Source organism: Lates calcarifer, linkage group LG12 (genome assembly GCF_001640805.2).
Source record: "Lates calcarifer isolate ASB-BC8 linkage group LG12, TLL_Latcal_v3, whole genome shotgun sequence".
Classification (NCBI taxonomy): Eukaryota; Metazoa; Chordata; class Actinopteri; family Centropomidae; genus Lates; species Lates calcarifer.
In genome coordinates, this window is record NC_066844.1 from 18,256,054 (window position 1) to 18,279,485 (window position 23,432).

The window sequence follows — 23,432 nt, forward strand, 5'->3', positions numbered from 1 at the left end:
TCAGGCCTCGGTGATGTCCAGCCAGACTGCCTATTTAAGGAAACCCATACACTTACAACAGAAACACTGCCTTTCAAAAACTGCTCTGCATCTGCTCACAACTCTCTCCCTCGTGTTTCAACACTCCACCATACAGAGCCTCCTCTGAATTGTTTAGGGCCCTTTTCTCTAAATAAGGCAGCCTTATCGTAGTTCCTGTCATTTCTGCCTTTTTCCCAAACATCCCGAGCAGCGTCTGTGGCAGTAGCAGGCTGCAGCCTGTGCATTCTTTTGCCTTGTATGGAGAAATGGCCTGGCCTGGGATGTCTTTGTACGGGACGGGCAGGCCTCTCCATTGGTCGGGGCAGAAAGGGGAGGGACCCACCGGGAGTCTGATTCTTTAAACAAACTTTTCAGTTGGACTGCCTGCTTCCCTTCCCACTGCTGTGTCGGACCCAGACAAAAGGAGTTTGTACTTCTACCTGAAGCCAAGGTAAGAGAGAAAGCTGTGTTTACCACACGATTGTGTAAATACATTTTAAAAACTTGTATTTGATGTGTTTTAACAAGGCTGAAGTGTAGATTCTCTGAGCTCAGGGGTACAATGCTCAACTGTCAGTGCTGAGATCGAAGGGGAGGATAGAATTACAGAGAGCCTCTGAAGTGGATCTTTGATTAATGCTACCAGATAAGTTACAATGGAGCTTTTTCATCTGTTGATCAAGGTGAAGAGAGACCTGTACAGGACATCCACCTTAGATCTGTGCTATGTTTGCATAGACAGTATAGACACACTGTATGCTCGTGTGTTTACTTCCATCTCATCACTATGCCACATTAGGCAGAGGAATTTCTGAATGCAGCTGACCCATTTCGATCTGGCTCACTCACGTTCTCTTAAACACACACAGACACACACACCCATACACACCTCTGATGTCTTTTTATAGGCGATGAGAGCTTAACTTCCACTTCACTCTCTGTTTGTTTGGAATTCCTGAACCGTGGGCCTTTTTAGTCTTCACTTCAGTAGTGGTGACCTACATGACCTGAGGAGAGGGCGAGGGATGACAGCCTGACTGTTTGGTGATACCAAATATGCGTGCGTGTGTGTGTGTGTGTGTGTGTGTTCTTGCTGGACAGAGGAACAGAGGAGCTTTGTCATTCCAAAGGGATAAGAAGGAGACACACACAGAGGAACTGTGGTGGTCAGAGAACAAGCACAATTGTCAGTACAAGCCAAGCTGAGGCACATCAGCCAAATTCTTACGTTGCTGAGATCAAAAATAGTTGTTCTCTGCCTCTTTGTGAATCATTGTTGATTCACTCTGTGCAGAATGTAGATGATTTCAGCTGTTGCTGCAGCCAGGAATCAGATTTTCTTTTCTTAAACGTTGAAAAATCCAAGTTGTGAAATAATCATGCTAGTCCAAGAATCTTAGAAATCTACCTGATTGATTGCTTAATACAGAAATATTGATCAGCCCCCCTCAGGAGACAGTATCCTACTGTATCACTGGAGCCAAACAAACAAACAAGCCAAACAAGAATGTGTAATAGAGATAACTGAATTCCAGCATCTCAGATTGGACTTCGAACACACTCTCTGATGTGTGAATTGCAGGATAAATTGCTGCAAGTGAGCGCATAATGAAAATGTGGTGTATTGTGAGAGGACTTTTAGGTGGGAGAGAGAAGCCCTAATCAGATTGAGGAATTCCTCCGTTCCTGAAACCTTAAACTGGAGCTAGACGCTTGTTTTGTTCCCAACTTCCTTGAAAGGGTGTGAGGAGGAGAATGGAAAGGCTGCGAGCCAGCAGCACACACCTTTCAGATTTCTTCATTTTTCTGGCACATTAAGGGACGGAGGCAGCCAAACAGTAGTCGAATGCAAGGAAAGACAGATCCAACATGTGTCTGTAGTGAGGGAAAGGAAGGAGAGAAAACACTGCTGGAAAATTGTGTGTGTGTGTGTGGTAGTTGCTGAAAGTAGTGAGTTAGTGACATGCCTCATTTGACACCCAAATAATTAAGACATGGTACATGAATTCCCTTCCTGTAACCTTTATACTGAGAACCCAAACATTCATGCATTTTTGGGATTATTCATAAACTCTGGACTGAACCTAGTCTGGTTATACTGCTTTGCACTGACCATAAAAGTAGAATGCTGCTTCATTTGTATAGAGATCACAGGAAGAAACTTTATGCTGGACACAGAGAGATAAAGGGCCAAGCAGATAGGCAAACCCACATTAACTTTGCCCTCGCCAGCGACTCTGTGAGGCCTTTGTGAACCATACAGAGAGTAGACGCTGAAATGCAGGACTACGCCGTCCCATTAAATGTGATGACAGACAGTGTCACACAGACGCTAGCCCTGGGAGACATAGATCTGGTGAATATAGGACAGCAAAGAGCTATTTATAAAATTGTTGGAGGATATCTCTATGTGGCCATTTTTGTACTGTACTTTGAAATAAAAAGGCTGTAAAATTGGGCACCATAATGCAGAGATGTACTCAAATTTTGTTACTAAACAGAAAAATATATTGCATATATATATATATATATATATATATATATATATATATTTCAGCATAAGAAAACCAGTGTACTTCTTTAATAAGTGGTAAATATACAGAGTGTTATCACAGACACAGAACTGTGTGACATAGCAATTTTGGTCGCTTATTGACAGATTTAAGCAATGAGGAAGTAAGAGCATATATTCAATATTTATTCAAAAGTCTTCAAATGTACCTGGAGCAGCTATGCTTGATGAGAAGATATACTAGCAGATCATCACTTTTTAATTAACTCAGCCCCCTGTTGATTAACACTCTTCATTTTTAATTTACTGAAATGAATGTCTGCACTTATTTGAGTCAATTTCAGTTGGTATGGTCTTAAAATGCTAATGTATGAGAGGAAGTGACTTGCCTTGACATACTCATCTCAGCTTCCCAGTATGTAGGACTATAAGGGTAGTGCATTTTTGCTTGCAGTGTAAACATTATATTCCCCTGAGGTCTAATTATGACAAAAAAGACCATGTACATATACATCTGCCTCACAAAACTACCAAAAAAAAACAAAAACAAAACAAAACAACAAAAAAAACACCTGTTAAACAGGAGAGCAGCCTTGTTGACAGTTCACCTGAGTAATGATCTAATTGTAAGCCGGTACCACCTACAGTATTCACATCACTCGCTCAGGGCATGATGTCATACTTGCATGTGACTCATCAGCCACGATTACCTGCTCCCTCTCGCCTGTCCCCCTGTCTGCTGCTGCTGCCCACTGGGTATAACACAATCAAACACACACACAGGCACATGATAAATCCTCACAGACCCGAACATGAGTGACAGGTCTAATTCTGGAAGGATCTGAAGTTGGCTGCGGTGTGCACTGTGGAGACATGTCGTTTTCACACCCATCACTGTACCCGACATTTAGGGGGAATGTGAGTCTCTCTCTAGGGGAAATGAGAGAGAGAAGATTCTCCTGCTTGGGGCAAACGAAAGAGGAAATATAAAAAGTGCTATAATGATGCAGTGCTCCAGCTTTTAGCTCTGTAATGCAAAATATACATCAGATTACACTCCTCTTTTCAATTTGGATGCTGACATTAGTTTTCATGTCAAGCTGTGTTAGCAGGGAATATACACAAGCCATGCTATCTTTGGTGGTTCAGTGTTAGCACACAATGTGATCTAACCTATGAATCATGCCTTTTAAATGTGCACAGGCCCAGATCCAGCCGCCACCATGTCGAGCAAACGCGCCAAGGGAAAGACCACCAAGAAGCGCCCTCAGAGGGCCACCTCCAACGTGTTTGCCATGTTTGACCAGTCTCAGATCCAGGAGTTTAAAGAGGCGTTCAACATGATCGACCAGAACAGAGACGGTTTCATCGACAAGGAGGATCTGCACGACATGCTGGCCTCTCTGGGTAAAAAAAGCTTTTTGTCATATTTAGTTTTTCTGTCTGCAAAGCGTAGATCTGCAATTATTTGAAAGGTTTGATAGATTTGGTATTGCATGGTCCAAGAAAAAGTAGATACCTGTAGCAGTGTTGTTTGTCCTCAGGTAAGAACCCCTCTGACGAATACCTGGAGGGGATGATGAGCGAAGCACCAGGACCCATCAACTTCACCATGTTCCTCACCATGTTTGGAGAGAGGCTCAACGGAACGGACCCTGAGGATGTCATCCGCAACGCCTTTGCCTGCTTTGATGAGGAGGGATCTGGTGAGTCAATACAATCCTGGCTGCTGCCAGCATTTGACAACTTTTATCTTCAACTTCACTGAGGTTATTTGCACCCATAGGTGTGATTCACGAGGACCACCTGAGAGAGCTGCTGACCACCATGGGCGATCGCTTCACAGATGAGGAGGTGGACGAGCTGTTCCGTGAGGCACCCATAGACAAGAAGGGCAACTTCAACTACGCAGAGTTCACCCGCATCCTCAAACACGGCGCCAAAGACAAGGATGATGAGTAGAGGGAGGATACAACTGCCTCAGGCCCCCCCCCCCGCACACATAACACACCACAAATCAATCCCTAGTTCCTACCTTTGTGGACCTTGTAGGTTTGAGAGAAACTGAATAGGAATCCATGTAGGGAATACTCTATAACAATTAAAGAAGGACAGAAGCAACTTGTGTTGCATTTATTTAGATCTACATGTTTATCAAAGGTAGAATCATGGGATTCAAATATTCTGCAATACACTACTTTTCAGTTTGTATCATCACTGAAGGTTTATATTCATGAAGAGAGGTGTATCACAGTATCTGCATCTCATGGCTACAAGTCTCCTGCAGCTTCATCCACTTTTTGACTGCAGTTGTTCTGACCTTTGTAGAGAACCTGGTTGAATGGTTCAGATGCATTTAACACCAGTATGTGTGTATGGGGGGTGTGTGTGTTTGGACTGTCAAATTCAGTGCTACATTACAGTACCAGCCATGTTTACCTCTTCCTGCCAATTAGCTACCACACCTGCACAGGCACTGCAACAAAGTCTCCTTCTCTGTAATATTTGTGTCCATGTATGTTGGAAATGGAGAAAGAAATTGGTCATTATGTTTATGTTGTATTGCTTTTCGACAATCAAAAGTGGTGAGTACTTCCACTTGATGAAATGGTTACTAGAAATTTTAGTCTAAACTCATATCTTCCTCCCTTCAGCTGGTTGTGTGTATTTGTTGAAGGATCAGGTATGTCTGTGTTGTTGAAGGAATTCAGTTTTGTAACTCCTCAGGCAAATAAAGTAAATTTATTAATGCCGTTGACCGCAAAGAGTGTAGAGTGTGTGTGTTTGGAGTGTTTTCACATCATTGTATCATTGTATGTCTGTGCCAGGGCTCTGAAATATCCTGTCAAACAAAGTGTATCCTATTTAATTCATTGGTTTAAAACAAAATCAGTACATTTAGAAGTTTTAGCCCTTTGTCCAACAAAGCTGTACGCTGCACTTCACATTTCTGCTCAACACCTAAACTCCAGAGTCCAAATGCACCCACCTTGGATTTTTCAGAAATGCTAACTAAATAAATACACAAATATTCATTACAGCAAGTTTCCTGCAATATTTCACTGACATGAACTGAACCATAGGCCTGTATGAAGGATTAACACTTGTTTTTTTTTTTTATGAATTTGAAAGAACAATAAAAACTAAATGTTTCGGAGTAATGTGTGCACAATTTGTGGTAAATGGGCTAAAACCTGCAATAAGATCAGCAAGGTCCATCAAGTAAATGAAATGTTCTGTGTCTAGCAAAACAAGCTTTTCAAACTTCAATTTTTCAACATCAGATACATTTCGCCATGAGAGTACTTGATAAGCAAAATGAATGTTTTTCTACTTGGCTTCAATCTTTAAAATCCCTGAAAACCTGGTTTCAATTTGTTGACATTTTTCTATAACATTAACTATTCATTCAACAACAATCATGTTAAAGTTTGGAAAAACAAAAATAATGTTAATTTAGAGTTTAACATTCAAAAACTATTCATCTGGTCTATGTGTGGTTATCAACCACCCAACAACTGTCATCAGATTCAAACACTGAAAATGCACAGGTGTTACTAATATTAATGGTAACTGTTTTATTAAAATGTATTAAAGTATTAAGCCATGCACCCTACTATGACACCCTTCCATGAAATGCCTGTTGTAAGATAAGAGAGATAAGATAATCCTTTATTAGTCCCACAATGGGGAAATGTAAAAAGGTAACTGAATCATCTATTGTTTGATTATTCTCTCAAAACAAATCTAAATTAACTTTAGCTTTTATATGCCACAAAAGACTGAAAAATAGTAGCATTTATGAAAAACTGAACTTTTATTCTTTGAAATGTTTATACAAAACACACATTTAAAGTTTAAGGCATATATTGCACGACTATTGAGAAGTTTTTATATATATATAAAAAAAAGGGACAGCGTCCCTCAGTCGTAGGTTTAAGGCACAGCAGCCAGTCATACTGCCAACGGTCAGTCATGATTCACAACATGAACTTGAAAAAACATTTCTGAATGCATTTGGCTGTAAAGAAACTACACAGTTTGAGATTAAGTTCATGCCCATACATACAAAAACAAAAAAAGCATGACCTTGAAAATATTTACATGCATCAATACATTGTCGTCTCTGATCGGAACATTGCTTTGCATCTAAAACCCAGTATAAACCTTACTATATAAAACTGGCCTGCCTAATCTTTAGCCAGCCATTTCCAGTATCACAACTGATAAGGTGTCGTCACAGTGGCATGATGTAGTATGAATAAAAAAAAAGTAATGATTCTAAGTATTAGAGTAATAAGTATCAACAACATTACTCATATGACCCAAACCTGACATGACTTGTGTAAATTGAGGTATAAATGCACATCAGTCTAGTGAGTACCTGTAACCAAAAAACCCAAAGAACTCCACTGACATGTACAGAACACAGCTGGCAGTGAGAAGACAAACAAAACAAAACGGAGGAGAAAATACAGGAGGAGGAATTCGAGTTTCCATATCTGCCATGAACAAGAGAATGGAGATTTGCTGGGAATGCTGGGGTCAGTGCTCAGCAGTATTTTGACCCAACATTGTTAAGTTCTTGCACATGCAAATATGAAACCATCTGAACCAAGCCAAGGCTCAGTGACACTGGTAATCATGATAATCCTGCTACAGTATTATTCACATGGGAACCCGACATTTGCTACTGTTAATAGATGTCCAGTTGGCAGTCAGCCATATATTGTGGTTTATGCTAAGACAGTTTCATAGAAACTACAGCTTATGAATGATTACGAACTCTACAGAACCCATTTTTAAACACAAGTGGAAAGCACTGATGACGGAGAAAAGTACATTTTTATGCTGTTGTACCATTCTGGAACAATAAGCAAATCATATAAGCTACTTCAGTACATCGGCTACATTTGCTTTACCAGTATTGAGACATTCTGGTTTGAAATACAGTGACCCAATCCTACAGCCCCAAATCAACAAGGAAATCAGTGTAATTTATATATCCTCCAAATAAGAGGGGAAAAATAAAAGGTGCTGCGTCTCACAGCAAGTGTAATGTTTCATTTCAGGAGCTGTAAGAGCTTGATGTCATTAGATCACCAAGCTGCTCACCCTCTCCACTGAAATTGATTTCTGTAACAGATCCAAAGTGACCTTCTCTCCTTCATCCGCTACTCACCCCCCCCATCAACAGTCCCTGCAAACTGTACACAACTGAGCAAGGTCACACACACACACACACACACACGTAACAGATATGTTTCCAACAAATACAGAAAATACTGCTCATTTGTCTGAATGCGTGTTTAGACTGGAAATGACAAAGAAAGAAAGATGTGGGGCTCGAGTGCATGTGGTGAGCTGTTGGGATTGAAGTTCGTGAGGGCCGATGAATCCCCTCAGCTATAAAAAGACAGGAAGATAGGGAGACGAGGAGAGGGGGGCGGAGGGGGTGTGGTGTGTGTGATGGAGACAGACACATTGAGGCGAGTCATTCAGTCAGGCTCGCTGCACTACAATCATTTTCCCCTCTGCTCATCACCACCACACAAAAAAAAGAAAAGAAAAAAAGGGAAAAACAGGAAAATGTAGTGGAGTATTTAAAAAACCATCTGAATTGCACAACTATAGAGGACTATGAAATTGTTGTTGTACATAGAAAAAACACCAATGTCCTCCTCTCTATGCTGGAGGGGAATGGATGATAGGCAGCCCAGCCACTAATGTCAGTGCCTTTTGTACATTCAAAGTCCAGTACTGCTACTGAAGAGGCTAACTGCTGGTGCTGATAATTACACCGTTTCAAATTTTGTACAATTGTGGGATATTTTCATCCTCCATTCATAAACTGTAACGTGGAAAGGAGTTTTGAAATTGGCATCAAAAACTTTGCACAATACATTTACTCTGCACTGAAGAACGTTCACTTTGAAAAAAGGCGCCACGAGCAACAGCGTCCATCAAGAACAGCATATTAAACAATAAAAAGTTGCTCGAAACAGCACGTCTCTAAAACACCTCACGTCCGTTACTTCATTTTGTCCCAGTTTACAAATCTTAATTCATTGCCGTGTATTCTGCAGGCACAGGCTTTAATGTTGAAAAGGACTGATGATGAACGATACATTCTTCTATATACAGTGTTGTTCAGCCTAAGGGAATGTCTGGCCTCTCTCCTCCTCAGATATATATATAAAAAAGGTGCCAAGTTCCAGCGCCTAGTTAACAGTTTCACTCACCGTGTGCAGGCTATGCTGTGGGCCCCACACTGTGGTGATGGGTGCCTTTACCACTTGAAGAGAGCTGGGTTGCCTGGTGTCAGTATGGACCATGCTCCAAACACTGGGCACCACTGCTGAATTCCTCTGGGTACCACCACTACTACTAATACTACTAATGCTGCTGGTGTTGCTTGGGGAGGAGGGCTGAAGAGGAGGAGGAGGAATGAGGTGGGAGGCGAGGCCTGCAAGAGACGTGATGGTTGGAGTAGAGGAGGATGTTGGGGCTGAAGCTGGGACAGGGATTGAAGCTTGGCCAGAGGCGGAGACTGGGGAGGGAACGGGGGCTGGAGACGATGCTGGGGTCGAAACAGGTGATGGACACGGAACTGTGACAGGGATTAAAGGGGATTTGTGGAATGGCAGGTAGAGCGGGACTCCCCTGGGGGATGTGAGGGAGGCAATGGCTGAAGAGGGAGTGGCTGGAACAAGCGCTACAGTTGGGGGTGAAGCCTGGCTTGAAGCAGTGACAGAGGTGGGACTTGTAGCTGGGAGGAGGGCTGGTGATGGCACAGAGACTGGCCTTGTAGCTGGTGCTGCTGCACTTATGGGACATGTGGCGGGCAGTGGAGCTGAAGCTGAGCTTGAGGCTGGAGCTGATGATGAAGCTGGGGCGACGACTGGAGCAGCAGCTGGTTTCTGAGAATTTGCCTGTCCGAAAACTGCAGCTGACAGTGGCACTAAGGTTGGCAGATGGGCTGGGATGAGCTGCGGCTGGTTTGGGCTGGAGGCTCCGGCTGTGTCCTTCTCCAGGGGGCTCCAGATGACGTTATTTGTCGGGAGAGGAGATAGCCTCGGGGCCGTGATCAAGACAGGAGCTGGTACTAGTACAGAGGCTGCAGAGGACTGAGGCACTGGAGCTGACACTGAAGTTAAAGCTGACACTGGAACTGTCATAGCCTTCTCCATCAGACTCTGCACCCTGGAGGCATCCATGACTTGTTGACCGTCTTCTGGAGGCGGTGTCGGGCCCATGTCACTGCTGTAAGCACCGCACTGTGCCTCCTCTTGTTCAGTCTTTACAGCCTCTGTTGGTTTGTTCTGGCTCTCCTGCAGTCTCTTCAGGTTCTCCTGCTCTGCTGCCCTCTGCAGTGCTGCATCGACAAGGAGCCTCAAATCGCTGAAGTCCTGGGTGGGGAAGAGTTCAGGAGGAGTCGGGGGAGGCGTGTTGAAGAGGCCGCTGGTGGGACTAGGTGCCATTGCTGTGCTGGTGAGGCAAGCTGTATTAGCCCCTTGTTCCTCTGCTTCCCTCAGCAAAGTTTGTGTATCCAGCTTCATCAGCGCCTGGACTGATCCCTCCTTGCCCGGGTAGCCTGCCCCTGTCAGAATAGCTGTCGCTGTGTTCCCAAGAAGACTGAGGTCCAACGTGGGGGCAGAGCGGATCACAGATGGGCGCTGCTGAGACGAGCCGGGGGAAGAGTTTCTCTCTGGAGAACTGGCTCCCCCTCCGTTAGACGAGTGGCCTTCACTTTTACCACCAACCTTGCGGGAGATGGTGAACTTGGTGGGGTCTTTTCCATCTTTACGAAGGAGGTCAGGGAGGAGGCGCCGACGTGCATTGATGAACCAGTTACATATCTGGTAAAAGAGGGTGAATTTCTGGCATGAAAAGAACTGATAATAACTAGTTATGAATGTTTCACTTAAAAAAATAATTTAAAAGAAAAAGTCACAACACTTAAGATGCACTTTCCCATCTTCCTCTCAGGGCTACCCTTAAAAATAACTGTAGAATTTGATTAAAGTTTCATTTCTGACCTGACAGCCTCAGAAGCCGTCAATTAGCCGGATCCAAAACTCAACCCCTGCAACACGTTCAAGGACTAAAAATGATCCGATGCCCGTGATTTTAATAATCACCTACACACTTTTCTTCATCTACATTTGTGCATGAGGCCTTACGCACCCCCTCTAGTGGTACAGCCTCCCACACAAGGAAGAAAGAGAGTGAGACAGACAGAGATGAGAGCCCTCAGAAAGCTGGCAATAATGAAGGGCTGAGCTCAAATATGCTGAGCCACAGAGAAGGCAGCCAAAGGCATTCCAGTGAACTGACTACATAACAAGAAACTCTGCTGCTGCCTCATGCTGATCTGCAATGCCTTATCTAATGCAGCCTGCCTGTTTGTGCAGGCCTGTGTGTTGAGAGGGAAAGAGGAAATGTCTACTACTGATGCAATGAAGTGAAAAGGGAAGGCCGGAATAAATGCCCTTCTGAACAGTACAGTGTGGTGATAACATCTGATTAATCTTTTGCCTTCACTTGTGGATCAACAAACCAGTGACAAAGCTTCTAAGTGCAGTCAAACTTGTGGGAAAAAAAGTGTTTATGGGCATTATCCACTATAAAAAATGAGCGTTTATTATGTAGAATCATTAGTTGAGAACTAAAATAAATAAATCAACCTTTCACCAGAATGCAGAAACAGCATATACCACAAGCATCATTTCCTGCAAGTACCGAGCACTTCTGGAAAAACATAAATAAATAAATTAATGAAAACCAGCTGCTCACCTGCAGCACAGAGAGGTTTGTCTGGCCTGACAGACTGAGTTTCTCCTGCTCTGACGGGTAGGCGTTGAAGCGGTGCTCGTACAGCCAGCTCCGCAGAATCTGCACCGCCTCCTTGGGCAGGTTGCCGCGGCGACGGCGCTTCCCAAAGAGCCCTCTTCCTGACAGGTCAAGCGGAGAGCCGTCATCGCTGTCCGACACAGCCGAAGAGTGCTCCTGCTCCGGGCGGTGCTCCTCTTCCAGAGCTGAAGGAGAGGAGGGAGAGGTGTCAGTCACACTCACTGCTACGGCTTTGACCGTGCCTTTTAAAAACCTGTTTACATCAAATGTTTTGGTCATTTGATATGAAGTGTGTTTTATTATTATTCTGCCGTATGATAAGTGCGGAGATGAGAGAAGATAACTGTTTATGACTGGCTATATGCTTACCTGAGCTTCTACAGAAAAAGATTGGCGCGACCCACTTCCATGCACAAATAAATCTAAAATATATAAATCTAAAATATTTCACAATAGTAGGAGCCATGTGAGGATGTACTAGTGGGAGAAATAAATAATTTGTATCAAGTGATCTAGCTCTTATAAACAAGTGCTCAAACCTCATCAGTTACTTTGTACCTCCACTTCCAAACCAGTTTAAAGTGAGATATACGTGAATGCTTTGTGGGCTGAACATCTTTAAACAGTGGCTTTGTGGTCTGAACTTTGTTGTATGTTTCTTTCCTATACGTGGTTGGCCACTGGAGGGAATCTCCCCTCAAAATGGAGCATGCCTGATCCCAGGGGTGGGCCACAGAATGCAGTAAATGTCTTTCTGTGGGGCTGGGTGAAACCTGACCCCCAGGGCAGCGCCTGTCTTCACAAAGGAGATTGTGTGCATATCAACATCACAGTAGCCACTGGCCCAGGAATCTATTGACCATGCAAAGGAGGCCGTTTTCACCTCATGCCAGTTCGGCTCAAGACTGCTAGAGCAGTTGACAAATCTACATTCCTCTACAATGAGGGATGTACAAGACCAAGTTAGAAAAATGGGGGGAAAGAAAACTAAAAACATACAAATGCTAATTTTTTAATTCAGTGCACCCACCCCTCTCAATTCCTAAATGGGGCTAAATTCCACCAGCTCCTAAATTTATTATGTTAGACTGGGACTGGGTATTTTTGTTTTCCCAGTCATTAGTGGGACTTTATCATGATGTTTGTCGTGATTTATCATTTGACAAAATTGTTGTTCAAATTAATAATCGATAATAATAATAATAATCAAACTGAGAAAAAAACCCAAAAAGACTGACTGAAGCTTTCATTTGTCAACAGTTCTTGTCCAAAAATCACTTTGCTTTGTGATTTTTCAAACATGTACCTAAAATGTTCCTTTTAATAATCACTCTTCAGCTCTTCAGAGAGTGGTGTTAAAAGTTTCAACAAATTCTGGGTTAAAGCCATTGACTTAAGTCCAATTAGGCCTGTCTGGATGTGGATATACATGCGTGAATCCACAAAATCTCCCATTTATTATGAAACAGCCTGACAGACACGCTCAGGTTATCCTCACTTCTCTGTGTAAGGATCTCTGGAAGAAAAATGATGTGGGCCACAACAAAGCTGCATTCCCTCTCAACTCCACTGGCTCATTGGATTCACATATATTTGTCAAAGTATCTGCATTCATTCAGCGAGGGACTGATTTACCCGATAAAACAGCCAAGGCAGATTTTAGACAGATGTTAGTTCAGTGCAGTATAACAGCCACATGTAACATCGCAGAGGCTGTCAAAGTGGCCAACTTTTTGTTTACAAAATGTCTCTTCTATCAAGATTCAAGCTGCTAAATCTGTGCCATGTTCATTTGGTTCCGGTATTTAGTATATTCTTTTTTTAATTAGAAAAAAAAGGCAAAAAGGTGCTAGGAGTAAAGTTTTAAAGCTCAACAGTGAGCTAAAGTTAACACTACTCTCACTCAGGGGTCAGATTTTGAATATGACCGTTAGTAACACCAGCCCACTGCATATCAAACACCAACTTTTCAGACCAGCTCGCTTTGTCCAAGTGATAACGTCATTCTCTACGTGAAATTAAACGCACTCAAAAGCCACTCGACTGAAGCCAAAACGTTACATTCAAACCAGCACAAACCGAGGAGCTACTCGGTGAATTAGCCATCTGGAGCGCACAAAGGAGGCAGGCAGGAACGCACAGCCTCCCGCATGTCGCTCCGCCAGATGGACACCATGCCTGCCTCCAGAGATAACTAGCTGGCTAGCTGTCCCTCCAAATTTAAACACAAACACACGCTGCATTTGCTCGCGACAAAAAGCCCGCATACCAGGCAAAACCAACAGCGAAGATAGAGCGGGCTCACAAGCAGACCACTTTGTTGGTGATAAACGTGCATGGCGGTGATTAAAAAACACGACGTGAGTGCCGCTCACCTCGTTTGAATGCTTTCATTCTTTGTTGATGGCTTGCTTGAAAACACGCAGCTGTCCAAGTTGCTCTGTACAAAGCGTGCCCGGGAGCCAAACGATGGTTGACACAACGGCACTTTCTTCCAAGACGCCGAAGGTGTTGCGCTTTTTCCACCGACTTAAATACCTCGCTTTTGGGGTTCTTCTGCTGCGCGAAAAGGCTTTACCGGACAGTCCGTTTCCATTGCACTCCTCCTAGCTTTCTGCCAGATTAAATGTTTTCTGTTTTGTGTCGCTTGTTCCTTTTTTTACCTGCACGCAGCAGCGCCAGCTCTTTGCCAATCTTGACAGTCGCAGCTGAAATGATCCCGCCTCATCAACAGCTGTCGGCCAATTGCGGCTCTCTATTACGCCTCCTCGGCGGCCGTCGGCCAATCACTGCGCTCCGCTCGACAGCAGAGACGGGCTCCGTCTCATTGTGACTGACGGGGGAACCATTTCATTCAAAATATAGTGCAGTCATTGAAACATTGTTATTTTCTCGATACGGTTAAAACCCCACGGTTACAGCGACACGAGTGTGTTTATATGTAGCAGCGCGGTAGTCTTTGTAGCCACAGTGGTCAGGTTTATTGCTGTGTGCGGGAAACAGCTACATACGGAATGGAAAGGCTTTACGTAACACTGAGCAAAATCTTCTTGTTACATAAATCATAAACGTCGAAAGCGTCGACTGGTGACTCGTTAATAACATGATTTGCCATATTTGGACTCACTCGTTTCTGTAGTGATATTTAAACACTGATTCTACAGATTGATTGTCTCTAGGCTTGTGATACCAGTATGAAAAAAGTGGGATGCTTTGAATCCTCAAAGTCTCAGGGAGATTCCCCAGGCCAAATGAGCGGGAGTCGAGATTTAAAAATGAAGCTACTGGAAGACACCACAATTTAAGTGTAGTCTACCTGTTGTGACCATTTAAATGTATTGTCCATACATAGCTACCCTCTGTCACTGTGGCTGGAGAGGGGAAGAAGGAATAAAAGCAAAACATGTGCATGTGACTAACACAGATTTGCAGTTAAAATGTAAATCTTGCAGATTTTAAAAAACAACAACAAACAATATGCAGCAGTGTCTCTTAAAATGCAAGAACAAAAGCACCTTCTCCTTCATAGTTAGCAAACATCTTGTACACAACAGTAAGCAAATACAGCCATGATGAACTTGTTTGAGAAAGTACTGTGTGCATTTTATTGAACATTACGTCTCTCCATTATACATTTGAACAACCTTGAAATAGTATAAATAGATCTAGAGCATTGTAAAAGATGAAGATTTTTCAGTCTGGTTTTGTTCTTATTTACAGAAGACAACTTTAAGAAGCACAGGAGGGGGAGAAATGCAAGATTAATAGTTTCATCTTAATATCAAAGAACCCTTTTACTCAGTATTGCACATATATTTTAAACGTTACCAGAGTATAGTGACAAGAATCTAGGTAAATCTCATTTTATGAACAACACACCTGCGCACTCAACTTTGTCTCAAACAGTAGGACTCTTTTATACTAACCACCCCCCCATCACAAACCCTGACATACACACAGCCTATAGAATATTATACTGAACAGATCCTACTCTTTAAAATATGTGCTTGCTTCATAAAATATTTGTTCTAGTATTTTTACAGATGCTTTTTGCTACATCATATCTCTTGTGGTAAGAGCATACGTTGTGCCCCTCACCTGTTTCCCAGTTTTATGTCCGACTCAGTGGAAACAAAGCAGAGATGCTAATGAGCTTGTTTTTTTTTTCTTTGCAAGCAGGCCTTTGGACTACTGTATGGGAGTGGATTCACTGGTATCCCAGCTGAGGTAAACTCTCTTCCTGGGATTAACTTCTTTGTCTGTCTCCTGTAGACTATACTGAAGTGACTTTTTCTCTGTCCTGGAATATAGAAAAAGTGGCAAAATACATAAACCAATCTTTATGGTTTGCTTAAGTTTATACAATGTGTAAAGTGATGTCAAACCTATTTTTAGAGGAACAAATAAAGGTACACTGGTGTAACAGAAGAGATGGCACAGCCATGCTGTAAATGACATTTTCCACTTCTTGTTTAACTTTTAGAGTATTGCTTTCTTTCACGTTTATAGACGGTAACATAATCCATCAACTTAACTACTGTTTTCTATGGCTGAAGGAGGAGGCACATTGAAGAGTAGAGCTGAGAACTAGTGTTGAAAAGACTGGTTGACTTCTCAAAATTACACTTTACCAAAACAGACCACTGCTTAAGCAAATGCTTTTAATATGACAGTTTTGACTTTAAAAGGCCAAGTCCATCAAACCAATGGGAGATCATTATCACCCCCAAATCAATGGCTTTACAGCAAAATCCCCAACCCCCACAGTGCAGCAGTTTGGATCATTGATAACCCTACCCAGGAAATAGACCTAGGTGTGTCCCAGCGATATGTGTGTGTATTGGAGAGAAGCCTTGTTAAAATGTATGAAATCAGCCTCTCTCTTTTTTTCTCTTTAAATATGTCACTGACATGTCTTGGCATTTTACACTCCCAAATTCCAGCAATTGTTTTCATTTTGTGATGGTTAGGTCATAGAACAGCTTTCCCTGTGTTCCTGCCCTCCTTCCCTAGATGCCAAATTGTGTCTGATCTGCGCTCCAAACAGGCACAGACCTTGGGTTTTGAGAGAGGAAAGTTGAAAGGCCTGAAAAACAATCTGCAGTCAATGGAGAAAAAAAATTGAAAATGATATGATTTGAAATTGTGCAGTGCATTAAGTATATTCTTAAACATGGGAGCAGGTGCATATACAGAAGAAATTAAAATGAAAGTAGTCAATGAAATATGCTGACAATAAGCCTGTTCACACATAAAAGAGACAGCCTCCACTTTGCTTATTTTGGGAAAACAACTTGTCAGATACACACAACCTTTTTCCTGGCAGTCAGAAATCAAATCAAGCCAACGACTGAGTCACACAAAAGGCCTTCAGGTGCTAACGATGCTACCCACCCCAGTCAAATGGGAGCAGGGGGTGGGGGGCATTGACAGCAACCAGGGAACAGGCTATTGACACCCCTGAGCCGTTTTCCTCGCTGAGAGTCATCTCCAGCAGGCAAACACAACAGGCAAACAAAGACCTGCCATCAAGAGAAAGCTCTTTGCCAAGATAGAGAAAGAATGGTGGTCATTGGGCTTTTCCAATTCAAAAGCCCCAGGCTGCATTTTTGAGTCACAGTGGGTGAGAAAGAGGAATCACAACAGTCAAAGCAATGGAGTGACACTGCAGCAGTTTAACATAACTAATTAGGAGGGGGAGGTTTGGATTTGTTTACTAATATTTACCACTTACTTAGTCTATTTGGAAGAAATCAAATGTGAGTTAAGACAGGGAAGACCTGTAGTTGATCTAAGGCTTGTTGGGGCTGTCTTTATGGTTGGACGTGTACTACTAGTGTGAAATCCTATGGCTTCCTATCAGACCTCCTGATTCTGTTAATATGTGACATCCACGCAGTCCGACTCCTTAATGGAAAACAGGGCAGGCCTTTTCAATGTACAGATACAAAACAATATCTTGTTACCTCAAATTGAAATTAACCACTGTTGCCCTCTAGAGGTCAGAAGGGAATGGTTCAAAAAGAGACAAGTTTCCAAGCAGAGGAGGGGACAGCAATGTAAACAGATGCCTGCTTTAAGAGTAGTACACGAACTCTGCTCAGTGCTCATGTTCCATTTAAAAATGTCACATCTCTGAACTTTTCAGCTCCCACCAGCCTTGAACGCTTCAAAGCAATAACTCATTATTGTTACAGAGCTGGTCAAGCTTCTGGGCACGTGCATATCTAAACATTGAACCTGTAATACATGTGGTGCTGTGGCAACAGTCCACTCCATCTATTTTCACAGTAAGCAGTTACCGTTGAGTTCCCTGCTGAATGAAATACATGGGATGAATGTGAAACTGTGAATTCATCTTTGGCTTATGCAGTCTTCCATGAAAAAAGAAAGCAAGCAGCATTTAATAAATGATGAATACACAATGACTAATGTATGTAATGCTTTAATTAAATACTTTTTCTTTGAATAAAAAAAGTGCAGATACTTTGGACTATGTTCAATGGCGGGAAAAACGCTAATGGTAACAAAAAACTAAGATTGATTTTGTTGAGTGATGGAAGCAAAATAAATCATAAATGCTTTTGGAAACATAGTATAAAAATAACAGCAAGACACATGTATTAATGTGTGTCCTCACAAACAGTATTATCCTGCATCCTGCTGCATTACTTCAATAAAAGCCCTAGATTCATCTGAGATGCATGAGCTGCATGCTAACTGAGGTTAATAAAAGCACTTAAAGAAGCCTCAAACAGACTGAAATATTCACGTATATGCAGTTACAGCACAAACATGAAGTTAATGGAACAGAGAGAAGCAAAACAAACTAAAAAGGTTGTGTTACCTAGAAAGAAAATTATATTCAGTAATATTGTGGCCACTGTCATTTTGACTCAAACTGAGATTCTCACGCTCGGTCATTGTTAATACAGGGACGTGCTTTCATTCAAAACCATTAAGAAACTAAACTTTAAAGATTCTCACCAGTGTTTAAGATCTTTTTGACATAAAAACATTTTGAAGAACACACACACACACGAGTTAATTGCTAGGGAACTATAGAAATACCCCTTCAAACCTGACTTTCAATTTCATCATACCAAAAATATTCATAATAACCTGATCTAAGTGGATTTTTTTTGTACAAAACAAAGGATGAATAAAGTAAACAAATAAATACAAGGAAGACATACATAGGTGTGAGTAGAGTGTGAGTGCAGTGGATGTAGTGTGCGCAGTGTGAGTGATGGCCACAAGGCGGTGTTGTGCAAAGCTACAAGATGGCCAAGGATCTGGGAAGAGAGGAGGACGATGGGAGACAGAAGGGCGTTAATGCTCGTCTTCTGTCCACTTAATACATCTTATAGCCAAGATAGAGGAACGTTTAAAACAGTCTTCATATAGATTCTTTAGGATATAATCGTCATAATAACAATACCTTCATTAACAATTTATGATATCAAGAGTAGTAACAAGAAATGACAAAGTTCATCAGCTGAGGTTTTCAGTAGCAGCCTCAAATGACGAGTCTCCTGCTTCATAGTCTGTCAAGTCCATGAGTTCAGTGTCTCTTTCTCTGTTTTGTTAATTAAGTGTTTGATGCCACCAGGACCAGCCTATAACTGTATGAATGTGTCAAAAAATGCCCAAATTGACACCCCCACCCCCTTTGAGCTCTCCTCCTCCCACCTCCATCCATCTGCATTCCGAGTAGCCCATTTGCATTGCGAAAGTCCTCCTCTACTTTTTCCAGGTATTTCAGTGACACTTATCTACCCTTTGATCCGACCCCTACGTCCTTCTTTGTCACTGTCTCTCTCAGAGGCGAGTCTGGGCCTCTGGGACGTAGATTTCAATGCTGTCTGCGCTCTCTGTGGCGGAGTTCTGGCGAAACGAGGCAGCCTTCTTAGCAGCCAGCAGACGCTTGCGGGCCTCCTGTCTCTGCTTCTCTGCCGAGGCCGAAGAAGAGGTGGATGAAGAGTCAGCGCTCTTCTCGCGGCCCAGCGCTGGTCGTCCTTTACCGGGCTTCTTTGACGCTGGAGGGGCCACCTTCTCCTCGTCCTGTAGTTTCGGAGCGATGACACGTGACAGACAGAGGAAGGCAGAGGGAGAAAATATTGTGCAAAGGAGGAGGAGAGAGGACAAAAGACAGACATAAGACAATGAGAGAGGGTAATAAGAAAACTGTCCTCAACGGGTTCTATTTGTTTAGGCAGGTTTGGCAGACAGGACAAAGACATTATGCCAACGCTGATTTGTTTTTGTTAAAGCTTTTGTAAAGACGAACAAAAACACAGACAGAATAGACAACTGGTAAAGACAGGCAAACATTGAGGAAAAACAGTCATTTGAATGACAATTTTCAAAGACATGAAATGGTAACATGAAATGATGACCACACTGGATCAAACTAAAAGCACAGTGAAAGGATCACAAGACACAATCAATGGATTTGCATTGCAAAGCAACAAAAAGCAAAAGCCGTTCACCTGCACCATTAAAAGATCCATAAAGAGACAGACAGACAGACAGACAGACACAGACACAGACACAGACACACACACACACACACACACACACACACACAACACAAACACAAACACCAATATTTACACAGAGAGCAACAAATGGTAACCAACAACACATAAACACAAGCACATACATTTAAACACAAGAGCACAACGAGAGCAAAAGCAAGACTGCATTCTGTCACATGAGCCAGTGCATCTTAGCCATGCTCCACTGCAACACACACATCATTAAGTGACACATGCATGCTCAAAGCAGGGCCTTACACTTAGAAACACACCAACGACAGCCCTCTTTGAGATGAATATTTCCATGCATGCCTAAAGGGATCTCTCATGTCCCTTTGTGTTGGACAGGGAGGCCCTGTTAGAGTTCAACCCCCCCGTAGGGACAAGGGGGTGGGGGGTGGGGGGGATCAAGGGGGAAGTAAAAAAGAGTGGGAGCAATGGTGGTGGTGGTGGTGGGAGGAGAGAGGCCGGTTACGGCGGCTTTCCTACCCCAGCCAGGGCACTGGGCAGCAGGGGTGGGAAGTACCTTCCGCTCAGGGGGCGACTGGGCAGCCGCAGACGGCACAGGCTGCCAGTCATTGGACTTGAGATGGTAGAGCTCGTCGAACTTGAGGCTGATGTCCTCGATGGAGAGCTGCAGCAGGTCCCAGAAACCAGCCAGATCCTGGGCTGTGGGTCGCGGATTGGCATTCACATTCTGCCCAAAGGAAAGAGAGAGGGATGAAAATGACTGAAAATGGATGAACAATGTGTGAACAATGAGGAGTGAGGACACAGTGCATGTCAGCATAGGGTACAATCTACAGTCTTGTCATTGACATTTAAATAGAAAAGTACAGAAGGCTGTTTGTACTACTATTTCTATTTGTTGGGATTACGTATGTTGTCTTTTTTGCCCATCCCACTGCTACACAGCCTCACTGTCTCACTTCTTGTTATTCTTGTTTGTCTTCCAGTGTATCCAGTGTATGTACTGTCCTGGTGTGAAAAGAACATTCAGAACTCTGCAAACTGGGCTATGGTTTCTGAAAAATCAGCCTTTAAATGGGTCTTTGGCCTTAAAATGGCAAAAGCATGAGCCTACTTTCAGCACATCCATTCTAGTTAGCACCAGAGACGGATCAGGTGCACCACACAAACAAATCTGAAAAATAAATCACCTAATATATATAAGCTGACTAAACTTTATTTGGCAAGTTGAAACTAGACTAATCCTTAAAAATACTTTGTCCTAGATGTGTCAGTAATGTGAGAAGTCAGGGCAGTAGGTGGAGTATCTGGGTCAGTTGTTGTGGGTTCACACCATCACACAGAGTTTTTGGAGGTTCTGGTTTGAAAATGGTGTAATTTCTTCTCTTCACATCTGTTTTGTTAATGTAGCTACATGAGCTGAGGCAAATGTGAAGAGAAAGCTGTATTGCTGTTTCACCTTGGCTGGAGCCATTGTAGGGAGAGAGGCTAAAATTAGGCCACAAGTGACTACCTGCACAGGCTCCTGGCTGCTTGACTAGACTGTGTAACCAGTGCTGACAATAGGATTTTCTGTTTTAAATGTGCACTGGTTTTTACCTCATTGTAACTTAACTGCAGGGTGATCAAAAATAATAAGCCAAATATCAGGAATCCTGTCCCCAGAGCTCGTGTTTGCCCTGTTCCCCTTTTATTTTCCTTGTTCTATGTGGCTCTTTTCACATTCACCACTAGAGGGAGCCGTGTTACAGCACAATTATTTTGTCAAACATATGATACAGTATAAATGCTCCATCACTGCCAAGTTGAATAAGCCAGTATACAGAGCCAGAAGAACACATTTTTGACAGAAAAAAAGAACACAATCATTCAGGATCTGCACTTGAGTTGACATTATAAATAACATGACATGATCCTTTAAAATGTTTACTAACAGCTGTCTCTATGTTTGTTGTATTTGCAAAGCCTGCACAGATTGCCAGACAGATATAAAGTAAATCCTGCTCTGACATCTTTTCCTCTGACACAGCTACTGTGTGTAATGCTCCAGGCAGACGGGCATTTGTTTGTGCAGGCTCCACTCTGTTCTTCATATTTAAGCAGCTGCACTCACTGCTGTGATCTATGTCCAGACATTCTTGTAAACCGCATGTGTGTAATGTTTTAGCATGCTAATTGACTGGTGAAGATCAGGGAACAGGAGAGCAAATATTGCCTAGGATCACATTCTCAACTGAGTGGATGTACAGCTGAAGATATGCTAAGCAGATTTTCTGGAGAGTTAAGCAATTTGCATTATGTTTAAAATATTAATACAAAATGTTTAGTCATTACAAAGCATAGAAAGAAATTACTCACTGAAGCTGATAAGATGCTTAAATCAGTTGGGAAACAGGATATGGTGCAGTTACATCAGTGAATATGAAGCATTCATTGTTGATTTCCTTAACTAATTAGGCAAAATCATTTTGTTACACTCCAACCTCTGTTGGCTAAACAGCACGGTAATAATGACAGCATTTAACAGTGGTTGAAAGACAGTTGATGTGGCCTGTGTGATTGTGTTTTCAGAGGTCTCTTCTGATCTGTCCTGTGTGTCTCATCCTGATAGGTCTCAACAAAGTATCAATCAGTATTCAAGTCTGGATTGGAGTGGAGTTCAGTTACTTTCGAACACAATCTATTTGGAAATTTCTCTCTTCCCACAATGAAAGCTTCTTAAGAACATTACAACCTTGTACTTTATGCTTAAACATCACAGTAACTGTTCTGCCTGTATTAAAATATATTTAGATTGTTTGTTGAATATTACACCAACTGGCAACTGGCTGTAATTTACATAATGCCATATCCAGCAAAACACGTCACCTGAGAGGAATGGCTTATTGGCTTATTATAAGCTCCCTGTATTTTGTGCTGGTGGGCCACCGTTTCTTAATCTGTGTAGGCCCAATATGTTGTGTATCATGGCAGATTAGTCAGTTTTCATTTGTGTGAAATTCTTCATGTGTACCAAGGAAAGAATATCTTGGCGAGAATAAAATATAATATTGGGTTTGGTTTAAAAAAAAAAATGGGTATGTGACTGCAGATTCAAGTTTCAGTTTCATGCCTGTGTGGACCTGCATAGCGGAAGAGTCACAGAAAGGCAATAGGCAATATACACACCAAATTTTGTTCACACAGTCCCCGGAACTGCTGGAACTTCTGGGACATAAGGAGCTGGGCACTTCCTACTGCACTGCGAACCTTTCCCAGCACTGAAGACAGAATACATAAAACAGAAAAATGAAAAGATTGTCACAGATAGTTTATCTCAGATACATTCTGTTATTCTAGCTGTGGATGACACACAAACCCAGCCTTTTCATCTTTAACTTCAGAAACATGGTGGTACACACCAAGACATGCTTTATCAAAGGTACAACAACTACACCAAGTGCTCCTGGCTTATACAGAATGCAAACCAGATGCTCACTGAAGGAACCTAGACATATACAGTAGATGTACCTTGCAATGCATTGTCCAACCAACTC

The 23,432-nt window shown here is 42.5% G+C and overlaps 3 protein-coding genes across 3 annotated transcripts in view; 1 reads left to right on the plus strand and 2 right to left on the minus strand.

Moving 5' to 3' along the window:
* Window positions 1–304: 304 nt before the first annotated feature.
* myl9b (myosin, light chain 9b, regulatory) lies at window positions 305–5,298 on the plus strand. The gene is made up of 4 exons (XM_018677646.2): window positions 305–472; window positions 3,737–3,940; window positions 4,078–4,239; window positions 4,320–5,298. The coding sequence occupies exons 2-4, from the start codon at window positions 3,757–3,759 to the stop codon at window positions 4,493–4,495; spliced, it is 522 nt and encodes a 173-aa protein (XP_018533162.1). The 5' UTR covers window positions 305–472; window positions 3,737–3,756; the 3' UTR covers window positions 4,496–5,298.
* A 750-nt stretch (window positions 5,299–6,048) lies between these two features.
* Window positions 6,049–14,174, minus strand: LOC108884033 (uncharacterized). Its single transcript, XM_018677648.2, has 3 exons — window positions 13,762–14,174; window positions 11,330–11,571; window positions 6,049–10,392 (listed from the first exon to the last, which is right to left on the minus strand). Exons 1-3 carry the CDS (start codon window positions 13,778–13,780, stop codon window positions 8,755–8,757), a joined length of 1,899 nt encoding a protein of 632 aa, XP_018533164.1. The 5' UTR covers window positions 13,781–14,174; the 3' UTR covers window positions 6,049–8,754.
* A 785-nt stretch (window positions 14,175–14,959) lies between these two features.
* Window positions 14,960–23,432, minus strand: part of dlgap4b (discs, large (Drosophila) homolog-associated protein 4b) — a 109,083-nt gene continuing 100,610 nt past the window's right edge. Inside the window, 3 exon segments of the mRNA XM_051074545.1 lie at window positions 14,960–19,450; window positions 20,453–20,623; window positions 23,065–23,156. Of these exon segments, the coding sequence (XP_050930502.1) occupies window positions 19,208–19,450; window positions 20,453–20,623; window positions 23,065–23,156 (506 nt within the window). The 3' untranslated portion in view covers window positions 14,960–19,207.

Bases quoted from the DNA above. Each gene is read 5' to 3' on its own strand.
- myl9b (XM_018677646.2), top strand. From the start codon at position 3,757: ATGTCGAGCAAACGCGCCAAGGGAAAGACCACCAAGAAGCGCCCTCAG. The intron at 3,941-4,077 runs GTAAAAAAAGCT...GTTTGTCCTCAG, and splicing joins CGACATGCTGGCCTCTCTGG to GTAAGAACCCCTCTGACGAA. The intron at 4,240-4,319 runs GTGAGTCAATAC...TTGCACCCATAG, and splicing joins CTTTGATGAGGAGGGATCTG to GTGTGATTCACGAGGACCAC.
- LOC108884033 (XM_018677648.2), bottom strand. The intron at 10,393-11,329 runs GTGAGCAGCTGG...CTCTTTTACCAG, and splicing joins CAAACCTCTCTGTGCTGCAG to ATATGTAACTGGTTCATCAA.